The 18980-nt window shown below is 42.6% G+C and overlaps 1 protein-coding gene across 1 annotated transcript in view; it reads right to left on the bottom strand.

The window, feature by feature from the left end:
* Positions 1–268: 268 nt before the first annotated feature.
* Positions 269–18980, bottom strand: part of LOC115098412 (extracellular calcium-sensing receptor-like) — a 51940-nt gene continuing 33228 nt past the window's right edge. The window contains exons 3-5 of the mRNA XM_029614952.1: positions 13761–13988; positions 13157–13280; positions 269–1182 (exon numbers count right to left, since the gene is read on the bottom strand). Coding sequence (XP_029470812.1) covers positions 269–1182; positions 13157–13280; positions 13761–13988 — 1266 coding nt within the window. The remainder of the gene's footprint in view (positions 1183–13156; positions 13281–13760; positions 13989–18980) is intronic.

Below are 18980 nucleotides of genomic sequence, written 5' to 3'. Positions count from 1 at the left end.
CAGGGGGATCCTGGACTCTCAGAGAGGTATATTAAGTGTGTGAAAAATGTGCAATTAGGGTCCTAAACTGAGATGTGAACCTTTTGTTGCAGTATCTGGGTTTTCCTGCCTAGGGGTAACACTATCATTACTATGAGACTGCTTATTCCTTTTAGCCTCTTCGGAAAGTAGATTTGTGGAGGCTGCCAAATCTGGAACAATTTTGAATAATATAGTATGAAATTGGCTTTTCAAAATCTATTCAGGTGATACAAATGATCTATCATTTTTACTTCCTGCTTAAGGCCTGTTTCTTACTAAATGTTGTCACATTTTCAGATCCCAATGTTAGCAAAATGTTGTAACACTTGGGCAGAAATATGCAGGCTAAGACACCAGTGCTGGAGGACAAAATGGCGAATATCTCCACAGCGACCATGTATTTCCCACGAGTGCTCAGATAGGCTGGTAGGAAGGAGGTCCAGACACTAAGAAACACCGTCATGCTGAAAGCAATCCACTTGGACTCATTGTAGCGGTCTGGAAGTTTCCGGGCTTGGAATGCTACCAGGAAACTGATGCCAGCCAGCAGGCTCAGGAATCCCAGCATGCAGTAAAAGGCGATCCGTGAGTTCTCATTGCACTCCAGGAGGATTTTGGCTGGTGAGTCCTTCCAGTTGAACTCTGGGAAAGGAGGATACATGCATATCCAGGTAAAGCAGATGATGGCCTGAATTGACAAACAGCTCAGAATAATAGTGACTGGGGTTCTATAACCTAACCACCTCCGGTACATGCTGTCGGGAGACCTGGCCTTGAAAGCCACCACAACCACAGTCGTCTTGGCAAGAATACAGGCCACACAGAAAGAGAAGACTAGGCCGAACGCAGTTTGGCGCAGGGTGCAGCGAAGCTCCACAGGCTTCCCAATGAAAATGAGAGAGCAGAGGGAACAAAAGATGAGGGAGACTAGGAGGAGGTAGCTGAGGCCTCGGTTGTTGGCCCTCACAATAGGGCTGTGTCTGTGCTGGATGAATATCACCAGGAGCAAAGCAGCAATCACTGAGAGGAAAATGGCAGCGGCTCCCAAACAAGCCCCCAAGGTTTCACTGAAAGAAAGGAAATCCACCACTCTTCTGATGCACCGATCTCGCTTCTGGTTGCTCCAATGGTCATCTGGACACTTGATGCACAAAATGGCATCTGTAAGAATATAAACAATAATTAGTGCTGGTTTCAAATTATAGATTTCTAGAATCTATTCATGTATAAAAGATGTGGAAAGTTATGAGTCTGACAGAACATATCTGGACTCTTAAATACTGGATCAAAACCAAACTAACCAAAGCAAGTTTCCTAGACTTCAAAATGACTGACTTCAAGAAAATTAACAGTTATGCTAAGGAAGCCTTATGAGGGCTAGGAGGCTCTAAGAGATACAGAGGTAATATGGACATCATAAAAAATAGTACTGAAATTGGAATAAATCATTGAGGCACACATGATAACAAGGGAAAGAGAATGGTTCACCAAAGAGGAAGAGCAAAAACGTAAATAAATAAAATTAATGACATTCAGACTAAACAGACTCAGAAGGAGAACAGACTAAATTATAAAGTGAAGCAAGAGTAGGCAGGGGAGAGAGTTTGTCTGGCAAAAATGTAAATGATGGAGTATATTTCTCAGCCAGTAAAGATAGAGGATAAAACTTTCTTTAGAAACGTAGCCCCTTTCCATATTTTTACTTCAAAGGGAGCTTGCTGGACCTGAAGGTTTGTTTCCAAGCAAGAGGGGAAGATACACTTCTAAGCCCATTGGGCTCAAACCCACCCCAACCCTTCCCATTTATTAAAATATGGAGGCCCCCACATGCAAAACCACCCACCATAGCTCACCCTCCCTAGCGCCCCCAGTACTCACCAAAAGTCCCTTGTGATCTTACAGGGGGCCCGTGAGCACTGGGTGCCTTTTTCCCCTACCATGCAAGAGGGACTACTGGTTCCATTGGGCAGCCCCTCTCACATGGTAGGAGAAAAGGGCGGTTGGCTCCATTATGATTCATAGCAGCTACCAGCGCAGGAGCAGGAGGTTGCTCCTGGCCCCTCTCCCCCCGCTAGATCAACAGGGATATTTGTTTAGCCCTGAAGGGGTGATTGGTGGACATAGGGGTCTGCATGTGGGGGCAGGGCTCCATATTTTAATAAATGGGAAATGTTGGGGCTGGTTTGAGTTTTGTTTTATTTTACACTTGTTTATTGGCTCCCCCACAAAATAAATTATAGGAAAAATAACACAAAATTTCATGGCTTTTCCTATTTCTATTTTAAATTTCCAAAATACAACAAAATACAAAATAAGAGATATCATCAGCATTTCCTATATCATTGCAAAGAAATCCCTAGTTCCCACTGCACGCACCTGCTTCTGACTCTGAACAGTAATATTGGACAAGACCAGAATCAGAAGACTGCTGATCTAGAGAAGACATTCTTAACCAAACTATGCTGTTTGGGGGGGCCTCCTGACGCCAGCGCCATTTTATTCAAAATGGCGCCGGCGCTACTTTTGCCCTCACTATGTCGACATAGTGAGGGCAAAAGTAGTGCCGGCGCCATTTTGAATATTGGCAATACGGCCCGCGTGCAGGAGGTCGCTCCCGGACCCCTGCTGGACTTTTGGCAAGTCTTGTGGGGGTCAGGAGGCCCCCCCAAGCTGGCCAAAGGTCCCTGGGGGTCCAGCGGGGGTCCGGGAGCGATCTCCTGCACTCGTGACGTCGGGTGACATGAACCAAAATGGCGCCAGCGCTACCTTTGCCCTGTCATATGGTAAGGGCAAAGGGCCACCGGCGCCATTTCTATTAACGCAGCCGTGGCCCGAGAGCGGGAGATCGCGCCGGGCCCCCCCCCCCCCCCCCCCCACTGGACCCCAGGTAATTTAAAACATTTTGGGGGGCTTCGGGAGGGTGGGGGATTTGTTTTAAAGGGTCGGGGTGGGTTTTAGGGTTGTTTTGATGTGCCGATTTTCCCGCCTTCCCCCCTCCCCCGATTTACGATTTTTTGACGATAAGGCGGGGGAATTGCTATTGTATCGCGGCTCTAACGATTTAAAATATATCTGACGATTGTTTTAAATCGTCAAAAAACGGTTCACATCCCTAATAGACATACTGTGTAGATGTGGAAGAGAGGCACTCATGGCAAAGACAGACATTGAATCAGCATTCCGTCTCCTCCCAGTGCACGCCACCAGATTCCCTTTATTGAGATTTTGTTTCAAAAAAGAATATTACTTTGATAAATGCATGCCGATGGGGTGTGCGGTATCATGCGCAATCTTCAAAACATACAGTCCATTTCTCCTTTGGGCAATGGCACAACTGGCAGGGCTGAGCACCATGGTGCATTACCTCCATGATTTCCTCTTCATTGGCCCCAAGAATTCCGCTACCTGCTCTTGATCATTGTCTGCATTCAACGAGATTTCATCCCAGTTCGGAGTCCCTATAGCACATGACAAGACAGAAGGGCCCAGTACTTCAATCAAATTCTTGGATATCGAACTCAACTCCAATAAGATGGAATCCAGATTACCATAAGATAAACTTCGCGAGATACAGAGTAGGTTGAAGGAGGTGATGGCAGCAAAAAAGGTGGCGTTGGTCCATATTCAGTCGCTAATAGGTTCCTGAACTTTGCGTGTCAAGTGATACCCATAGGTAGAGCCTTCTTGAAGAGAATAACTGCAAGCACAATTGGCATCTCCTGCCCAAAACATCGCATCAGAGTCACAAAGGTGGTGAAAAAGGACTTGACACTATGGTCATCCTTCCTCAACGAGTTCAACGGAACATCTGTGTGGCAGGATCCCCCAACCTCAAATCTGGACCTGGGTATCTACTCGCACATGCGGAGGCTGGGATTTCGGTGTATACTGGGCTGCAGAACAATGGCCCCAGGAGTGGGTACAAGAGGGTTTAATGCACAATATCACTTTCCTTGAGCTCTTTCCCTTTCTAGTTGCGCTTGTCATCTGGGGAAATGAGTTGTATAATAAACATAATCTTTTGGTGCGACAACATTTCGGTGGTACAAGTACTCAACAAACATTCGGCCAAATGTCAAAGGGTGGCCGAGTTACTGAGGGAGGTGATATTAGCCTGTCTGCCATTAAATATGACCATACAGGCGCGCCATGTCACAGGCGTGCATAATAGTGTTGCTGATGCATTGTCAAGAGCTAAATGGGATTTGTTTTGAAAACAGGTTCCTGGAGCCGACAAGGAGGGCACAGCAGTAACCAAGAGATTGTGGAGCATTGGGATGATGCCACAAAGGATCTGCTGAAGCAATCATTCGCTCCTTCTACATGGAAGGCCTACAGCAGAGCATTCGACAAGGTGTCCAAATTCTTAAAGGAGAGAGGTTGGAATACAGGATTCGTTCCCCAAGATCTAATTATCAAATTTATTGTTGGTGCCAAAGAAAGTAGTAAATCAAGGGGCATGGTGATAAACCAACTTGGAGGCTTCACCTTTTTCTCAAAGGCGTGGGGATGGGGTGACCCAACCAGGAGTTTCCTCGTTAAGAAAATCCTGGCAGGGTGGTGAGACGTTCAGCGAGACAGGAGAGTGAAGCCCCAGAAGCCTTATGGAGGTGCAGATAATCGGCTTCGATGGCAGCTTACCTGGGAGCCTGCGTCTGACATCATCGGGGCACACACAGGGGCTTTGAAAAGAGCCCTGCTAACTTTCCCTACTGTTGTGAGATGTTCAGAGAGAGAGGAGAGTGAGGCCCCAGAAGCCTTCCGGAGGTGCAGATAATCGGCCTCGACGGCAGCTTACCTGGCAGCCTGTGCCTGACGTCATCAGGGCATGCACAGGGGCTTTGGAAAAGAGCCCCAGTGCGGTGTGATACCGTCGCTGGCATGTCACCTAAGCCGCTCGCGCCAAAGGGGCGCGCGGCTTTGCCCAATCTTTTGTGTGGAAATTGAAAGCCCTCTTTGAAGTTCTTTAATTTGTTATTGTCTCTGAGCTTCCACGCCACTAATTTTAAGAGGAACCAGATAATCTGCTAACCAACACCGCATCCGAGGGGTTTAATCCTTTTAATATGCCACATTCAGCATGGAAGAGGAGGGCCAAAGAACGTCAGACCTTGGACAGAACTGAGGCCACCTCCAAGTTGGTTCCAATGGATGCGCATGTGTTACTAGGGATTGAGAGGGGAATAGAGTGTGCTGAATGTCAGGAGGGGAGAAGAAGAGCTCTCAGGCATTCCTGAACTGGTAACATCACTCTTCCCTGGGGAGAGATCACCACCGGCAAATCCCGCTGAGAAGTTCCTGCTGACCTCCGGAGACCAGACCCCAACCGAAGGGGTTGGAGTAGGGTGGTCTCCCCCGAGGCAAGGAGTTCTTCAGGAAGAAGCTGCGGCTAAGAATAACAGCTTGGAAACCAGGCAAGTCTCCAACTAAGCAGATGATGTGGAACCTGTCATAAGGGAGAGGGAATAGCCTAGTGGTTAGAGCAGTGGACTATGAACCAGGAGACCAGCGTTTGAGTCCAGCTGTCACTCCTTGTGACCTTGGGCAAGTTACTTTACCCTCCATTGCCTCAGGTACAAAAACTTAGATTGTAAGCCCTCTGGGGATAGAAAAATACCTACAGTACCTGAATGTAAACCAGTGTGATATCTCAAGTGAGATTGAATGTCAGTATATAAAAATAATAAGTAAAATGGGACTTTTAACATCTCAGTTTAAACCATTAGTGAGACCACAGGACTTTTCTTTAGAATACATATGGGAGGCTATAAATGAAATTAACAGAATATGGGTACCCAAATGGTTGTGATGACTAATGTAATCAATGATACAAAAAGAAATATTGAATTATTAGAAGAACATAATTGAGTTATGAAATAAGAAATGGATAAGGTGAAAACTGAAGTAGGTAAAATTAATAAAACTCAAGTAGAAATAATAAAAGAAAATCTATCTTTGCAATTAAAAGTTGAAAAATTAGAGAATGTGGTAAGATCAAGAAATATAAGATGTATTAATTTTCCCAAGATTCTTACCTCTACACCAATACAATTATAGAGAAGAAATTTAATGGAAGTACTTGATATTCCAGAGAAAATTTTGCCTATAATTTCTAAAATATTTTATTTACCTCGATTAAAAAAATCATTAGAAGTTAGGGTGGTTAGAAAGGCAACCTCGATTAAAAAAATCATTAGAAGTTAGGGTGGTTAGAAAGGCAACCAATATTGAATGATATAATAACGTGTCAGAAATTCTGGAGAAATCTGAAGAGAATTTTGTAACATCAGCAACCTTGATAGTATCATTTATGTTAGAGTCTGATAGGGACTGAATCTTTAAGAGATATTTTCTTAATAGATCCAAAGATTTTCTTGGCTGTAGAGTTCAGCACCTTCAACCCAGAAACGGAGGAAAGAGTTCCTATTATTAAAAAATCAAGTGTTGCAAATAGGGATATACTTTATTTTAAAATTCCCGTGTAAGTGTATTTTAAAAAGTGAAGGTAACACTTTTGTCTTTACCCAACCTAGTCAGTTGGTACAATTTATTGAAAATAGATCAAAACCCATTGGAATTTCTATGCCAGGAACCACAAAATAAAGCTCTAATGTTGGGAACTTACTCTCTCATATATGGAAAATATCCCTCAGGTTAGCAAAAGGAAAGTCTTGCTAATGATTATTGTTTTGGAATTTGGTATTCTGGATCCTCTATCATGGGCTAATAGACAGGTTTTCTTTCTTTTCATGTGTTAACTTATTAGTGTTTTAAAACTTTATCAGTGCTTTATTTTGGGCCTAACGATTTAAGGTCTAAGTAAAGCATGATATGACTAGTGAATATATGTGGTTATATTACATAGATAATTTTGTGGGGTTTCTATTTTCCCTTTCTGATTTCATGTGTAGTGAATGTAACACATATGTAATGTTTTGGGGTAAATAATAACCTGTATAATTCAAGATGTAATATACTTGAATGTATAATGAAAATTTGATAAATAAAAAAAAAAAAAAACGAAAATCCTGGCGGGGTGGGCCAGAAAATCCGGACATGTCATGGATGCACATGAGCCAATCACACACGAGCTACTCACACAGCTGTGGTTGGTATTATCAACATATGCAAATCCCAATTTGAGGTAAAATTATTTAGGTCCGCGTTTTCAATGGCTTTTTTCGGAGGTCTGCTAATCAGCGAAATGGTGGCCGCATCTAAACTGAAAGTGGGATACGGGGGCATACTACTGAAGAACATTTCAGTATCGGAGCACGTAGCCCAAATCACCATAAACAGGTCAAAAACTGACCCAGCTGCCAAAGGTGCCAAATTATATTTGAAGCAGACCAATACCTTGATGACATGCCCCGTTCAAAATTTGAAGACATACCTGTCCGTACACCCGCCAGTCGGTAGATTTTTGCTGATCCACGACGATCATACCCCACTCACCAACTATCAATTTGCAGCCATTCTCAACTTGGCAAGCAAAAAAATAGGGTACAATCTGAAAGAATTTGGTACCCACTCTTTCAGAATAGGCGTGGCCACCAGTGCGGAGCAAGCAGGTCTAGACATAGACACCATTCAAAAAATTGGAAGGTGGAAGTTGGACTCTGTCTATACCTATATCAGGCCAAGCGCTGAGTAAAGACATAACCACTTATTGACCTCTTTTTCAAAGACACCTCAACGGCAAAGATTTGTCTGGATTATCAGACACTCCTTTGTACATTGGGCAGCCAGGAGGGTGCGGTCTCGCTCCTACGGGACCCACTTGGGTTTAGCTACGAAACAAGTTCACATCATATGGATGGATCATAAAGGGATGACCTGGGAACAGCTTCTCCCGATAATGCAGCACAAGAAAGATACCCTGGCCGACCCAAATTGCTGTCGTGATTCACCTCGCAGCAACAACCTGGGAGCTATGTCGTGTGTACAACTAATAAGAAGAATAAAGCAGAATTGGAGCGAACTGGTTTCCAGGTTCCCCAACTCGTGCCTGGTCTGGTCAGACATCATACATATATTACAATGGCTTGATAATAAGCAATGAAAAAGAGGTCACAAAAAAGTGAATCAGCAAGTTGGGCGGTGGGCCACCAGGTTGGGGGGGAGGGGGCAGCATGTATGCCATGACTGGGCCGAGGTCACATATGAAGGGCTATACCGGCCTGATCGAATACACTTATCCGATATTGGTAATGACCTTTTCAATAATTCCATTCAGGAGGCCATTGAATCCAATTTTGGTTGAAGAGGCCACAGCTGTTGGAGGGGGCATGACGCAAATGTTACTACCTCATGCTTGTAGCGAGGGCATGAGCCAGGGCCGGATTTGGTAGACCTTCGGTATGGGCCCCCTTGCTATCAAGAGCAAGGTGGGGGGCTGGACGAGGGGGATGCCTTGCTAGGAGACATGGAGGGTGGCTCCCGGGACTATTATATATATATAATTATCGGCTCATGCATCTCATATACTAGTTCAGTTTGGTCAATTGTTGATAGTACAATAAAGCTGCGGCCTCTTCCACCACAAAAAAGTCTGCGCCTCATATTTATAGCTTTACAAGATTTTGTGACTATATGTTAAGATATTCAGGATGAGAGGGGGTGGATGGGGGCGGGCCCTGCATCAGCGATCTCGACGTTATGGGTTGCAGGGACAATCTGTACAGAATCATTTGCACAGATGAGAAAGCTAAAGCAGCTACCCAGCCAGAACTGCTTACATATATGGCACAGGTATCTGGAGCACAGAGGCACACATGCAATAAATAACTGGTAGGACAAACAAATGAAGGTGGATTTAAAGATAATAACCATGATTGTGCTATTTCAAAGGCAAAGCAACAGGTATACCACTGCCGAGGGCAAGCCATCACAGAGCAAGTCAGCCACTGAGCTAAGCCACAGTGATCTGTATGGGCAATTGAAAACAATGATCCCTTCTGGAAAACTTCCTGACTTTCATTGATGATTACTCTAGGAATACAAAGACTTTCCTATTAAGACAAAACAATGGAAAACTAGAGAAACTCAAGGAATATGGGACTGTGGCATGAAAAAAGTTCCAGCATCAATCTGAAAACATCCACATTGCATGGACAACAGAGGAGAGTATGTGAACACAGCAATGCAAGCAAGCATACCTCAAGTAATAAGGGATCAGACCACACTGCCATACACTCCCAAACAGAATGATGTAGCTGAGAGTAAAAAAATGCAGACTGGTGGAGATAGAAAGGAGAATGCTTTCCTGACAAGTTTTGGGGAGAGGCACTGATGCGGCTAGCGCAGTACCGCCCCCCATTAGCGCGATTTTCTAAAGTATTGCAGGCGTGCGATACTTTAGAAAATGAGGCCCCATGTTTCTATCCACTATAATATAATAATTTAGATGTGCAAGAATTACTTTGTATCTGCTAACAATAGAAGATTGTGGCTAAACCACTAAGAAAATGAGTGTGATGCTTTATAGGTAGATATAAATGATTACCTCACGTTGCACAAAGCTTCATTCAATTGAAAGCTGTGTGTGCAGTTGATTGTGCTTTTGTTTTTGATATGTGTGCATCTTGTTATTTTAAGTTTGGGATTTTACTATTATATATGTTTATAAATGTTATTAAATTATTATGCTCTGAATGTATTTATATGTGTCATATTTAATGTATTTTTAATGTATGTATACATTTTATTTTACTTGTTTTTAATTAAAAATCATTATAGCCCCTGAGGCAGCTCATCTCAATAAGCGAAACTCGGCCAGAGTCAGGTTCCTACTGCTACTAGATCAATAAAGAAATCTTTGCTTCTACCGATCTTTGTTTCCTGGTTGCTACTGTGCCACTTTGGATTGGCTTCCGTGTTATTTCCTGGGACGGTTAAATAAAGCTCAGTTATTTACCCTTTCAAATAACATTAAAACAAGAGGACACGCCATGAAACTAAAAACCAGCAGATTCAGAACAAATTGTAGAAAGTAGTTTGTCACTCAGTGCACTTTCAAGCTGTGGAAGCTGCTGCCAGAGGACATGATCAAGGCAACTAGCAAAGTGGGATTTAAAAGAGTTTTTGACAAGTTCTTGGAGAAAAAGTCCATATCTCATTATTAGCCCTATATATTTAAGAAAGTTATTGCTATCCCTGGAAATGAGTACATAAGATCATAAGAAGTTGCCATACTGGAGAGACTGAGAGTCCATTAAGCCCAGCATCCTGTTTCTTTAACAGTGGCCAGTCCAGGTCACAAGTACCTGGCAAGTACACAAACATTATTACACAGTTCAAGCATTCATGATACGCTTAGTATTCCTTGCTGCAATGACATCTAATGTCATAGTATAATAGAAAATCATAACACCCACAATGTTGGAGCTAGTTATTGTGCTTCCACACAAGTGTAGTCATCCATCTCCAGTTCCTTTTTTTTTTAAATGTTTATGCAAATAAAAGCAATCACTTCCCTTGTAATATAATTCTTGAATTATGCCAGCCTCAAAGGAAAACCCAACATCATGCTATGTTTCCAGATGAGATGGCTCTGTGTCAGGGGTTCATGAATGCTTGCATTGTGTATTTTATACTGAGTGCATTCAGACTTTGGACTCTTACTGTTTGTGAAGTACCCAGACATTACATAGATCCCATGCTACTAATTCCAGTAATAGCAGTGGCGGTTCCCTAAGTCAACCTGTTACAAACCTGAAGACAGGAGTGTTCTTTCAGGGTTTGTTTGAGTTTTCTGGAATCACTGCACCATGTTAGTGCTAGAGATGGGGAAAGAACATTGGAAAGACTAAGCAGTGCCCTGTAAAACCTTTGTCCCCACAGCCACAAAACATGGGAGATCCACATACCGGGTATATAGAACTGCCAGTCTGGATCAGAAGAGTTACTGCGGAAATATTTGGAGCTGTCCAACATAAAAATCAAACTTTGGTAAAATGTCTCTATCACACCAAGGTACGTTTTATATAAAAAAAAAAAAAAAAGTCAACACAAAAGAAAGTTGGCAACAAAACCAAAGTAATTGAAAACTGAATAAAACTATTATATAACATTCTGGAAAAAAGGTAGGAGGGATTCAAAGGACAATCCAAAAGGGATGAAGAGACCTCAATGGTGTCTTCTGTCTCTGTCTCTGTCTCTGTCCCTGTCGGGGCTCCTGCTCTACCTGTGCCCTCCCCTGAAAGCTAAACGAGAGTTTATACTCCTCACATTGAGTGATCGCCCAGGCTCCCCCTCCCCAAGCCTTGTTATTAGGACTTCTAGACACTGGATAGTGACAGGGATCAGATGATTCAGAAAGAAGAGATTTTGCTGGTAAAACTTTGTGTTTCTCAAATTGCAAATGACACTGTAGCTTGAGAAAACTTATCTGGAGAGATGAGTAAGAGAAATTAGATCTACAAGGTACTAGATTGGGTACTGTCAAAGACAGGAAGCTGGGCTTGATGGGCCTTGACCTGACCCAGCATAGCAATTATGTTCTTATGTACTTATGAGAGACTTACAAGAAAAGGACACCATTAAGCTTGTATAATGACCATCAGAAAAATGGTCACAGATGTGCTGACAATACTTCTCTCCAGAGACCTCTACTGGTAAAGAAGAACCTCAGGGGCTGATTATTCAGCCATCAAGAAGGGGATATTGAAGAACCGATAGCAAAAATATCATCCCCTAGCTCAGACAGTAAATGGTTTACATTCCTTGGCTGTGTTACCTGTCTTCATATGGGAAGGGATGAGACTGTAAGTGTTACCAAGATAGGATGTAACCTGTACTAATAGCCTGTCTGAGTCCTCATCTTCCTACTGCCTATTGTATCTGGTCACACCAGCACAGTTCCTGTTTTCAGAACCATATAACTGCGCATATAATGTTTATTATTATTCTATCCCAGTTTCCCAAGTAAAGAATTCTTGCATGCTGCCACAGAAGGAGGTCAATCATTTCTGCTTCACCATCATGAGGCGATAAAATAAGACACGCGATAAAATGGGCGGTCGTATTGAGATTTCTTAACGCGCGCACATCCACCTCTCCTGGGCACCCGATGCTATATTTAAATGATCTGCCGTATTAAAAAGGACGTGCTAGGTAAAAGTTGGGCATCCCTAGCACTCAAATGCATTGGGCGCCCAAGAGCCATGGTTGTGCATGCATCTCTTAGAGGTATTGTATCTCCTCACCCTCCATGAATAACCAATTTTAAATGTAGTTTAATTTTTGTTTGTTGAATAAAAAGGCATTAGCTATTCATGATTGAATTCTTGATATCAAGCCTGCTTCTGTGAGGCTGTAGAATCGTGACTCTTTAAAATCAAAGGACCTATTTTGGTTGAACTTTGCCCCCTTCCAAGATCCAGGAAATGAGGAAATGTTTTAGCAGGATTTTAAAAAATCTGTTTTGTTTCAAAAGCAGTATTTTTGATTTTTTCTTGAGTCCTTGCCTCGCGGTATGACTTAATGCCAGCTCCAAGGCTAGCATTAAATTTGCCACATTAGAAAGGATGTGTTGGGCAACCGGCAATTTTCTACATTGGGAACTTACATGTGGTGAGCACTATTGGCTTTGCATTTCTTTGGACACGCATTTTGGATACGCTAATCCTCTTATTGCATCTGATGTTATGCTAGCGCGCCCAAAATGTATATCTAACCGCGCATGGACCTATGCACTAGACTGAGCGCACTTTATTGTATCCGTTCCTCAGTGTTTCTCCTGGAAGCATGGGGGTTCCCAGCTGCACATTCCTAGTTCTGACCGTGAACAAGATTGGGTCAAACTGGTATCATAAGAAAAACCCATAAGCACCAATAGCACCCAACAGAGCTGGTGCCCATGCTCCAGAACCAATATGGCTACTCTAAATCTTCACTACTGGGAAACAAAAAGGAAAAGGCAGAAAGATTGAACACAATAATTATTTTCATCAGTTAATACATCAATTAAGCTCTATCCTAACAGTAGGAAAGTGAAGACCTGATAGTTAAGAAAAAGTGAACTCCAGTGCATCTCTTTGATTTTCATCACCGGTTAGGTGCATTCCAAGGTTTCCTTGAGGCCCCTCTCCTCCCCCTCCTCTTTTCTCTCTTCCTTCACTGAAGTAGGTCTCACCGGTTTGGTTGGAGATCTCTCCCTCGGGACAGGGGGTACAGTCGAAACAGCAGACAGGTCGTCCTTCCTGTGGAACTTTCCTGTACCCCGGGGGACAGCTCTCACTGCACACGGAGCGTGGGACCTGAGGGGGAAAGGGAAGGGAACATTAGTGCTGCCTAATGGTGTCTCTCAGACATTCTGAAAACAGAGAAAAGATTCTCATGAAAATAGCGAGATTCTATTCTTGTCTTGTAATTCATTCTGCTCTAGTGGAGGATGATATTTAGAGCCATTTCACCTCGCCTATCTAAAACTTACTGTCTTCAGGAAGTCTATTGATAGTTAATTTATAAAGAGAAACTATCTGGGCATCTTCCCTTTGGAAACTGTCTTCAAAGTGCAATAAAAGAACCCTCAACTACTGGGCTTTACTTGTAAATTGCCCCATTACTATTCTATCTCTTCCTGTTTCTATTCTATTTTATTCTAGTCTACTCCATTATGACCTGTCCCTCTATCTATTCTATTCTTTTTATGTTCCATTCTTGTATCTATTCTATTCTAAATTCCTATCTTCCTAAATATAATTTGTTTTGGAGGGGGTGGGAGGGTGGAATATTACCTGGGAGTATCCTCTTCCCCATTGAATGAGGCTCTCATTTAGGCTCAGCTTGCTGTCTTTTGATGCCAGGGGATCATAGAAGCCCACTGTCAGGTATCTGTTGCCTCCATCAGGGGTGAGCTGCCAGTTTATGATGTCAAAGGCAGAAGAAGTCTCCCCAAGCTCATTGAAGTACAGCTCTTCTCCCACTGGGTTCTGGAAGTGGACTCGTTTCAAGTGCTGGAGAACCTGGATCCCAGCAAGTTGAACAAAAAAGGACAACTGAATATAATCAAAGACTGTCTGGTTCATCTCTGACTCCTCCAGCACCCTTCCTGGCCTTATGCAATGCTTTACAATAAAAACATCAGCCAATCAAAGGTCAGCATCCTCGTTGATGGGGTCCCCTCTTATTTCTATAAGTGTGTCTCTTATATTGCATACTTATTTTAGACTGTGTCTGGGCTGTACAACAGACTATTCCTTTTATAAATTTAAAAATAAATGTTTATTAAATTTTAATAACTACAACAACAATGAAACCTTACACAATACATTAAAACATATCACTCACTTCATTCCCTATTCCACCCTCCCCTACTACTGTAATTGTGTCACAGAAATGAAATCACACTTGTCTTTTGTCTGCAGTTTTTGGGTGGGAGGCCTGGGTTAAGCAGTGGGGGGAAGAGAATGAAGTGGTAGAGGGCCTAGGTGAACTGGTGGAAGTGTAGGTGAACCGGAAAAGGTGTCCGAGAACTGTGATTAAAAGTATGCAAACATGAATTTTCATAAGCAGAGTATGCACATAGGGCGTCGGCCCATATGACATAGTGAGGGACATAGTGAGTATGCACATAGGGGCGGATTTTCAGAGCCCTGCTCGCGTAAATCCGCCCAAAACCGGGCGGATTTACGCGAGCAGGGCCCTGCGCGCCGGTAAGCCTATTTTACATAGGCCTACCGGCGCGCGCAGAGGCCCGGGACTCGCGTAAGTCCCGGGGTTTTTGGAGGGGGCGTGTCGGGGGCGTGTCGGGGCGGTCCCGGTCGTCGCGGCGTTTTTGGGGCGTGTCGGCAGCGTTTTGGGGGCGGGTACGGGGCGTGGCTACGGCCCAGGGCGGTCCGGGGGCGTGGCCGCGCCCTCCGTACCAGCCCCCAGGTCACGGCCCGGCGCGCAGGAGGCCCGCTGGCGCGCGGGGATTTACGCCTCCCTCCGGGAGGCGTAAATCCCCCAACAAAGGTAAGGGGGGGGTATAGACAGGGCCGGGCGGGTGGGTTAGGTAGAGGAAGGGAGGGGAAGGTGAGGGGAGGGTGTTAGAGGATTCCCTCCGAGGCCGCTCCGATTTCGGAGCGGCCTCGGAGGGAACGGGGGTAGGCTGCGCGGCTCGGCACGCGCCGGCTATACAAAATCCATAGCCTTGCGCGCGCCGATCCAGGTTTTTTAGTAGATATGCGCGGCTCCGCGCGTATCTACTAAAATCCAGCGTACTTTTGTTTGCGCCTGAGCGCAAACAAAAGTAGGCCTATTCGCTCTCCTTTGAAAATCCGCCCCATAGGGCGTCTGCCCATATGACATAGTGAGGGCAAAGGTAGCACCGGCGCCATTTTGAATATTGGCAATACGGCCCGCGTGCAGGAGGTCGCTCCCGGACCCCCGCTGGACTTTTGGCAAGTCTTGTGGGGGTCAGGAGGCCCCCCAAGCTGGCCAAATGTCCCTGGGGGTCCAGCAGGGGTCCGGGAGCGATCTCCTGCACTCGTGACGTCGGGTGCCAGGAACCAAAATGGCGCCAGCGCTACCTTTGCCCTGTCACATGGTAAGGGCAAAGGGCCACCGGCGCCATTTCTATTAACGCAGCTGTGGCCCGAGAGCGGGAGATTGCGCCGGGACCCCCCCACTGGACCCCAGGTAATTTAAAACATTTTGGGGGGGTTCGGGAGGGTGGGGGATTTGTTTTAAAGGGTCGGGGTGGGTTTTAACGGTTGTTTTGGTGTGCCGGTTTTCCCGCCCTCCCCCGATAAAATGATTTTTTAACCAAAAAAACTAAAATGATCAGATTTCCCCCCCCCCCCCCCTTCAGCCAAAATCGATCGTTAAGACGATCGATCAAACGATTCACATCCCTAAAAGACAGTGAATCCTGTAAGATTAATAATTTTGGCTGCAGTGCATGTGATTTTAGAAGCAGCTGATAGAAAATCCATGTGCTATCTGAACCTGATAAGTGTGATTGTGAAGGGAGTTTAAGTTCACACATCCAGTTATACCACTGTGTTATATCTCTGTTTCTCTGGTATCAAGGGGAAAATGAGAAAGTAAAGTCCATGAGAGTTTATCGCTTGAGAGAACTTCTGTTGTATGATAACTGAATTCTTGGTGAAAGGAGAAACAGACAGCCTCAGTAATCTGGGACAAGATGTCTGGCAAGCTAACATTGAGCTTAAGGATCAATTTGCCTAAACTACTGGTCAAGTGGCTGGTAAGGTAAATGAGTACCAGAACTCCACTGTAAGAGCTGTACTGATAAAAAAAAAAAAATAGAGAGTACAGTATTTCAAAATAGCATCTCCCAACCAGTATGAGAATATTACCCTAATATTGGGGAAACAAATCAAATACTGGAACAGACTAGCGCTCAGAGTTTAACACACAGAACTGTGAGTTTCCTAATAAAAAAAAACTGATATAAGTGCAGTGGTGTGATATCAAATCTGTACTACAAAGCAGAATATAAAGCTATAGTCTAATCCTAAAAAGGTTATATAAAATGTCTCAGCCTGGAAAACAGTGGCATGAAGTAAGTGTGTGAGTACAAACAGAGAGAGAGTGTGTAATTTTTGTAAAACACATGGAAGAAACCGCTGAAGCAATTCCTCTGTGCATAGATAATGAGAGGAAAATGTAATTATTTTTTATTTCATTCACTAAGCTAGCAAAGTCCAACAAGACTCCTGGACAACAGTTTGAGGGAATTCAAATTAATACATTTGTGGAAGAGACTGTCGGTGTCAGTATAGTTAGGAATACACTATTTCTGTTATTTAAAGCTTAGTTAGGCACAAAGTCAAGCCAGGAGGCTATGCTCCCCAATTGGATCCAGTGACAGTGTCCCTCCAGTTGTAAAAGCTGCGATCCCTAACAGCAGTTTAGCCAGCTACGTTATCGAGCATCAGTGGAGGGGGCGCAGATTGACTGTAGAGCAAAGGAAACAGCTAAGTGTATCCATCCCAGAATCAACACAGTCTAGCTAGACTAGGGAAAAGACTAGGGAAAAATTGAGTTATCACTAACATTTACATAGGAAATCCTAGGAAAAGAGACTGAGACCATCGTACTTACCTAACTGGATTTAAATATTATAAAGGAGAGAAAGAGAACACTTACAGAGAGTTGCACTATACAAAAGAGACATAAAGAAAGTAAAGTAAGTTTTTTTTCCAAACAGAAAAATGGCCAACTTATCTGATAAGTACTGTTATGGGGGTAAATTACCGATTCTAATTATTTTCATTTTTTTTAATGAAATATAACAAGAAAATTGTTAAATGTTGATCCTGACAGTGTTATTGCTATCCAATGAAACAAACCGGAAGGTGGTCCCACATAGCCAAGGCGAAAAAACAAAGGGGACTACCTTACACCGTGGAAAGACTTTTATTAGAAAAGCCCGACTCAAAATACAAGCTGAGTTTCGCCAAAAGGCTGCATCAGGGGCTAAAACAATCAAGAACAATAAATATTACCACAAACATGAAGCTCTTACTTTAGAGCATAAAACATAAATAGAGTCTTAAGCTCTTACTTTAGAGCTTAAGACTCTATTTATGTTTTATGCTAATGTTTTTTGCGCTAAAATCTGTTTAGTGTGGTTTGTCAATACAATATTGCTTTAGTTGCCGGGTAGTTTTAATTATTTATTTCTATGGCCTTTTATGTCTGTAATGTTTTCATTTAGATAGAAGAAGCTATGAGAGCACTGATATTTAACTTATTGTTAATAGTTTGATTGCCATTTTCATAATTTTCAGTTTTAGATGTGTCTTTTTTAAATGAATATTATTTATAGTCCGAATGTGAGGTTTGTTTTGAAGAACGCTATACAAATGACAACATATCAGAGTACTCTTCTTAGTTGCAGTGCCAGTTTCTACGAGATGTAAAGTAGATAGCCCTAAGACTACTTTCAAAAACTTTCTCTTTGTAGAGTTGCTCATATCATAACAACTTAGGGATTACTAAAGTAAGTCTAAGACTTTATTTATGTGTTAAATGGTTTTAGCGCTTAAATCTGTTTAGTGCGATTTGTCAATATAATATTGCTTTTTTTGCCGGGTAGTTTTAATTATTGATCTTTATGGCCATTTATGTCTGCTATGTTGTCATTTAGGTAGAAGAAGCTATGAGTGCACAGATATTGAATTTACTGGAATAGATTGATTGCTGTTTTCATAATTTTTAGCTTTAGATGTGTGTCTCTTTCAAATGAATATTATTTATAGTCCGTATGTGAGATTTGATATGTATAAGGTCTTTCTTAATACTATTTATTGATATATTTGTGTATATGTGACTTTTTTTCATTTTATGTTTTCTAATGATCATTTTTATTAACAGCTTTATTTTTTAGCTTTACTGCAACAGCTAATGTTCAGATTGATATACTGATATATGTAGCTGTGAGTATACGATTACAGCATAAAGGTAATGATTTCAGTTTTTTCAAATATTTTTTAAAACAATTTTTTTAGAAAAATGATGTTTGTTTTAAATAATAGCAGTTTTAAATAGAGTGAATGGGTCACGTTGCACAACAATGATTTAAATATGTATGTTATATATGAATACTATGATTATAGACCATTATGGCAGAGTTACATAGAGATAAGCAATTTTCTATTTTTTAGTAGGTTGTTTAATACTTTTTAGCAGATTGTTTAATAATTTTTATAGAGCATGTTTGTGGTAATATTTATTGTTCTTGATTGTTTTAGCCCCTGATGCAGCCTTTTGGCGAAACTCAGCTTGTATTTTGAGTCGGGCTTTTCTAATAAAAGTCTTTCCACGGTGTAAGGTAGTCCCCAGTGTTATTGCTATTCCATACTTCTTAAAACTTGCTAATGAGTAAGAAATAAAACTTAATATTTCCAGTTATTTGTATATAACTGTATTCATCTAACCCCTGGATTCATCAAAATGCTTAAATTTAGTGGAAATAACTCCGGAGATAAAAAATGGGCGGTGGT

The sequence above is a fragment of the Rhinatrema bivittatum genome, chromosome 1 (assembly GCF_901001135.1).
Source record: "Rhinatrema bivittatum chromosome 1, aRhiBiv1.1, whole genome shotgun sequence".
NCBI classification, from domain to species: Eukaryota; Metazoa; Chordata; class Amphibia; order Gymnophiona; family Rhinatrematidae; genus Rhinatrema; species Rhinatrema bivittatum.
The sequence above is the reverse complement of the archived record's forward strand: the minus strand, read 5'-3'. Positions and strand labels throughout refer to the sequence as shown.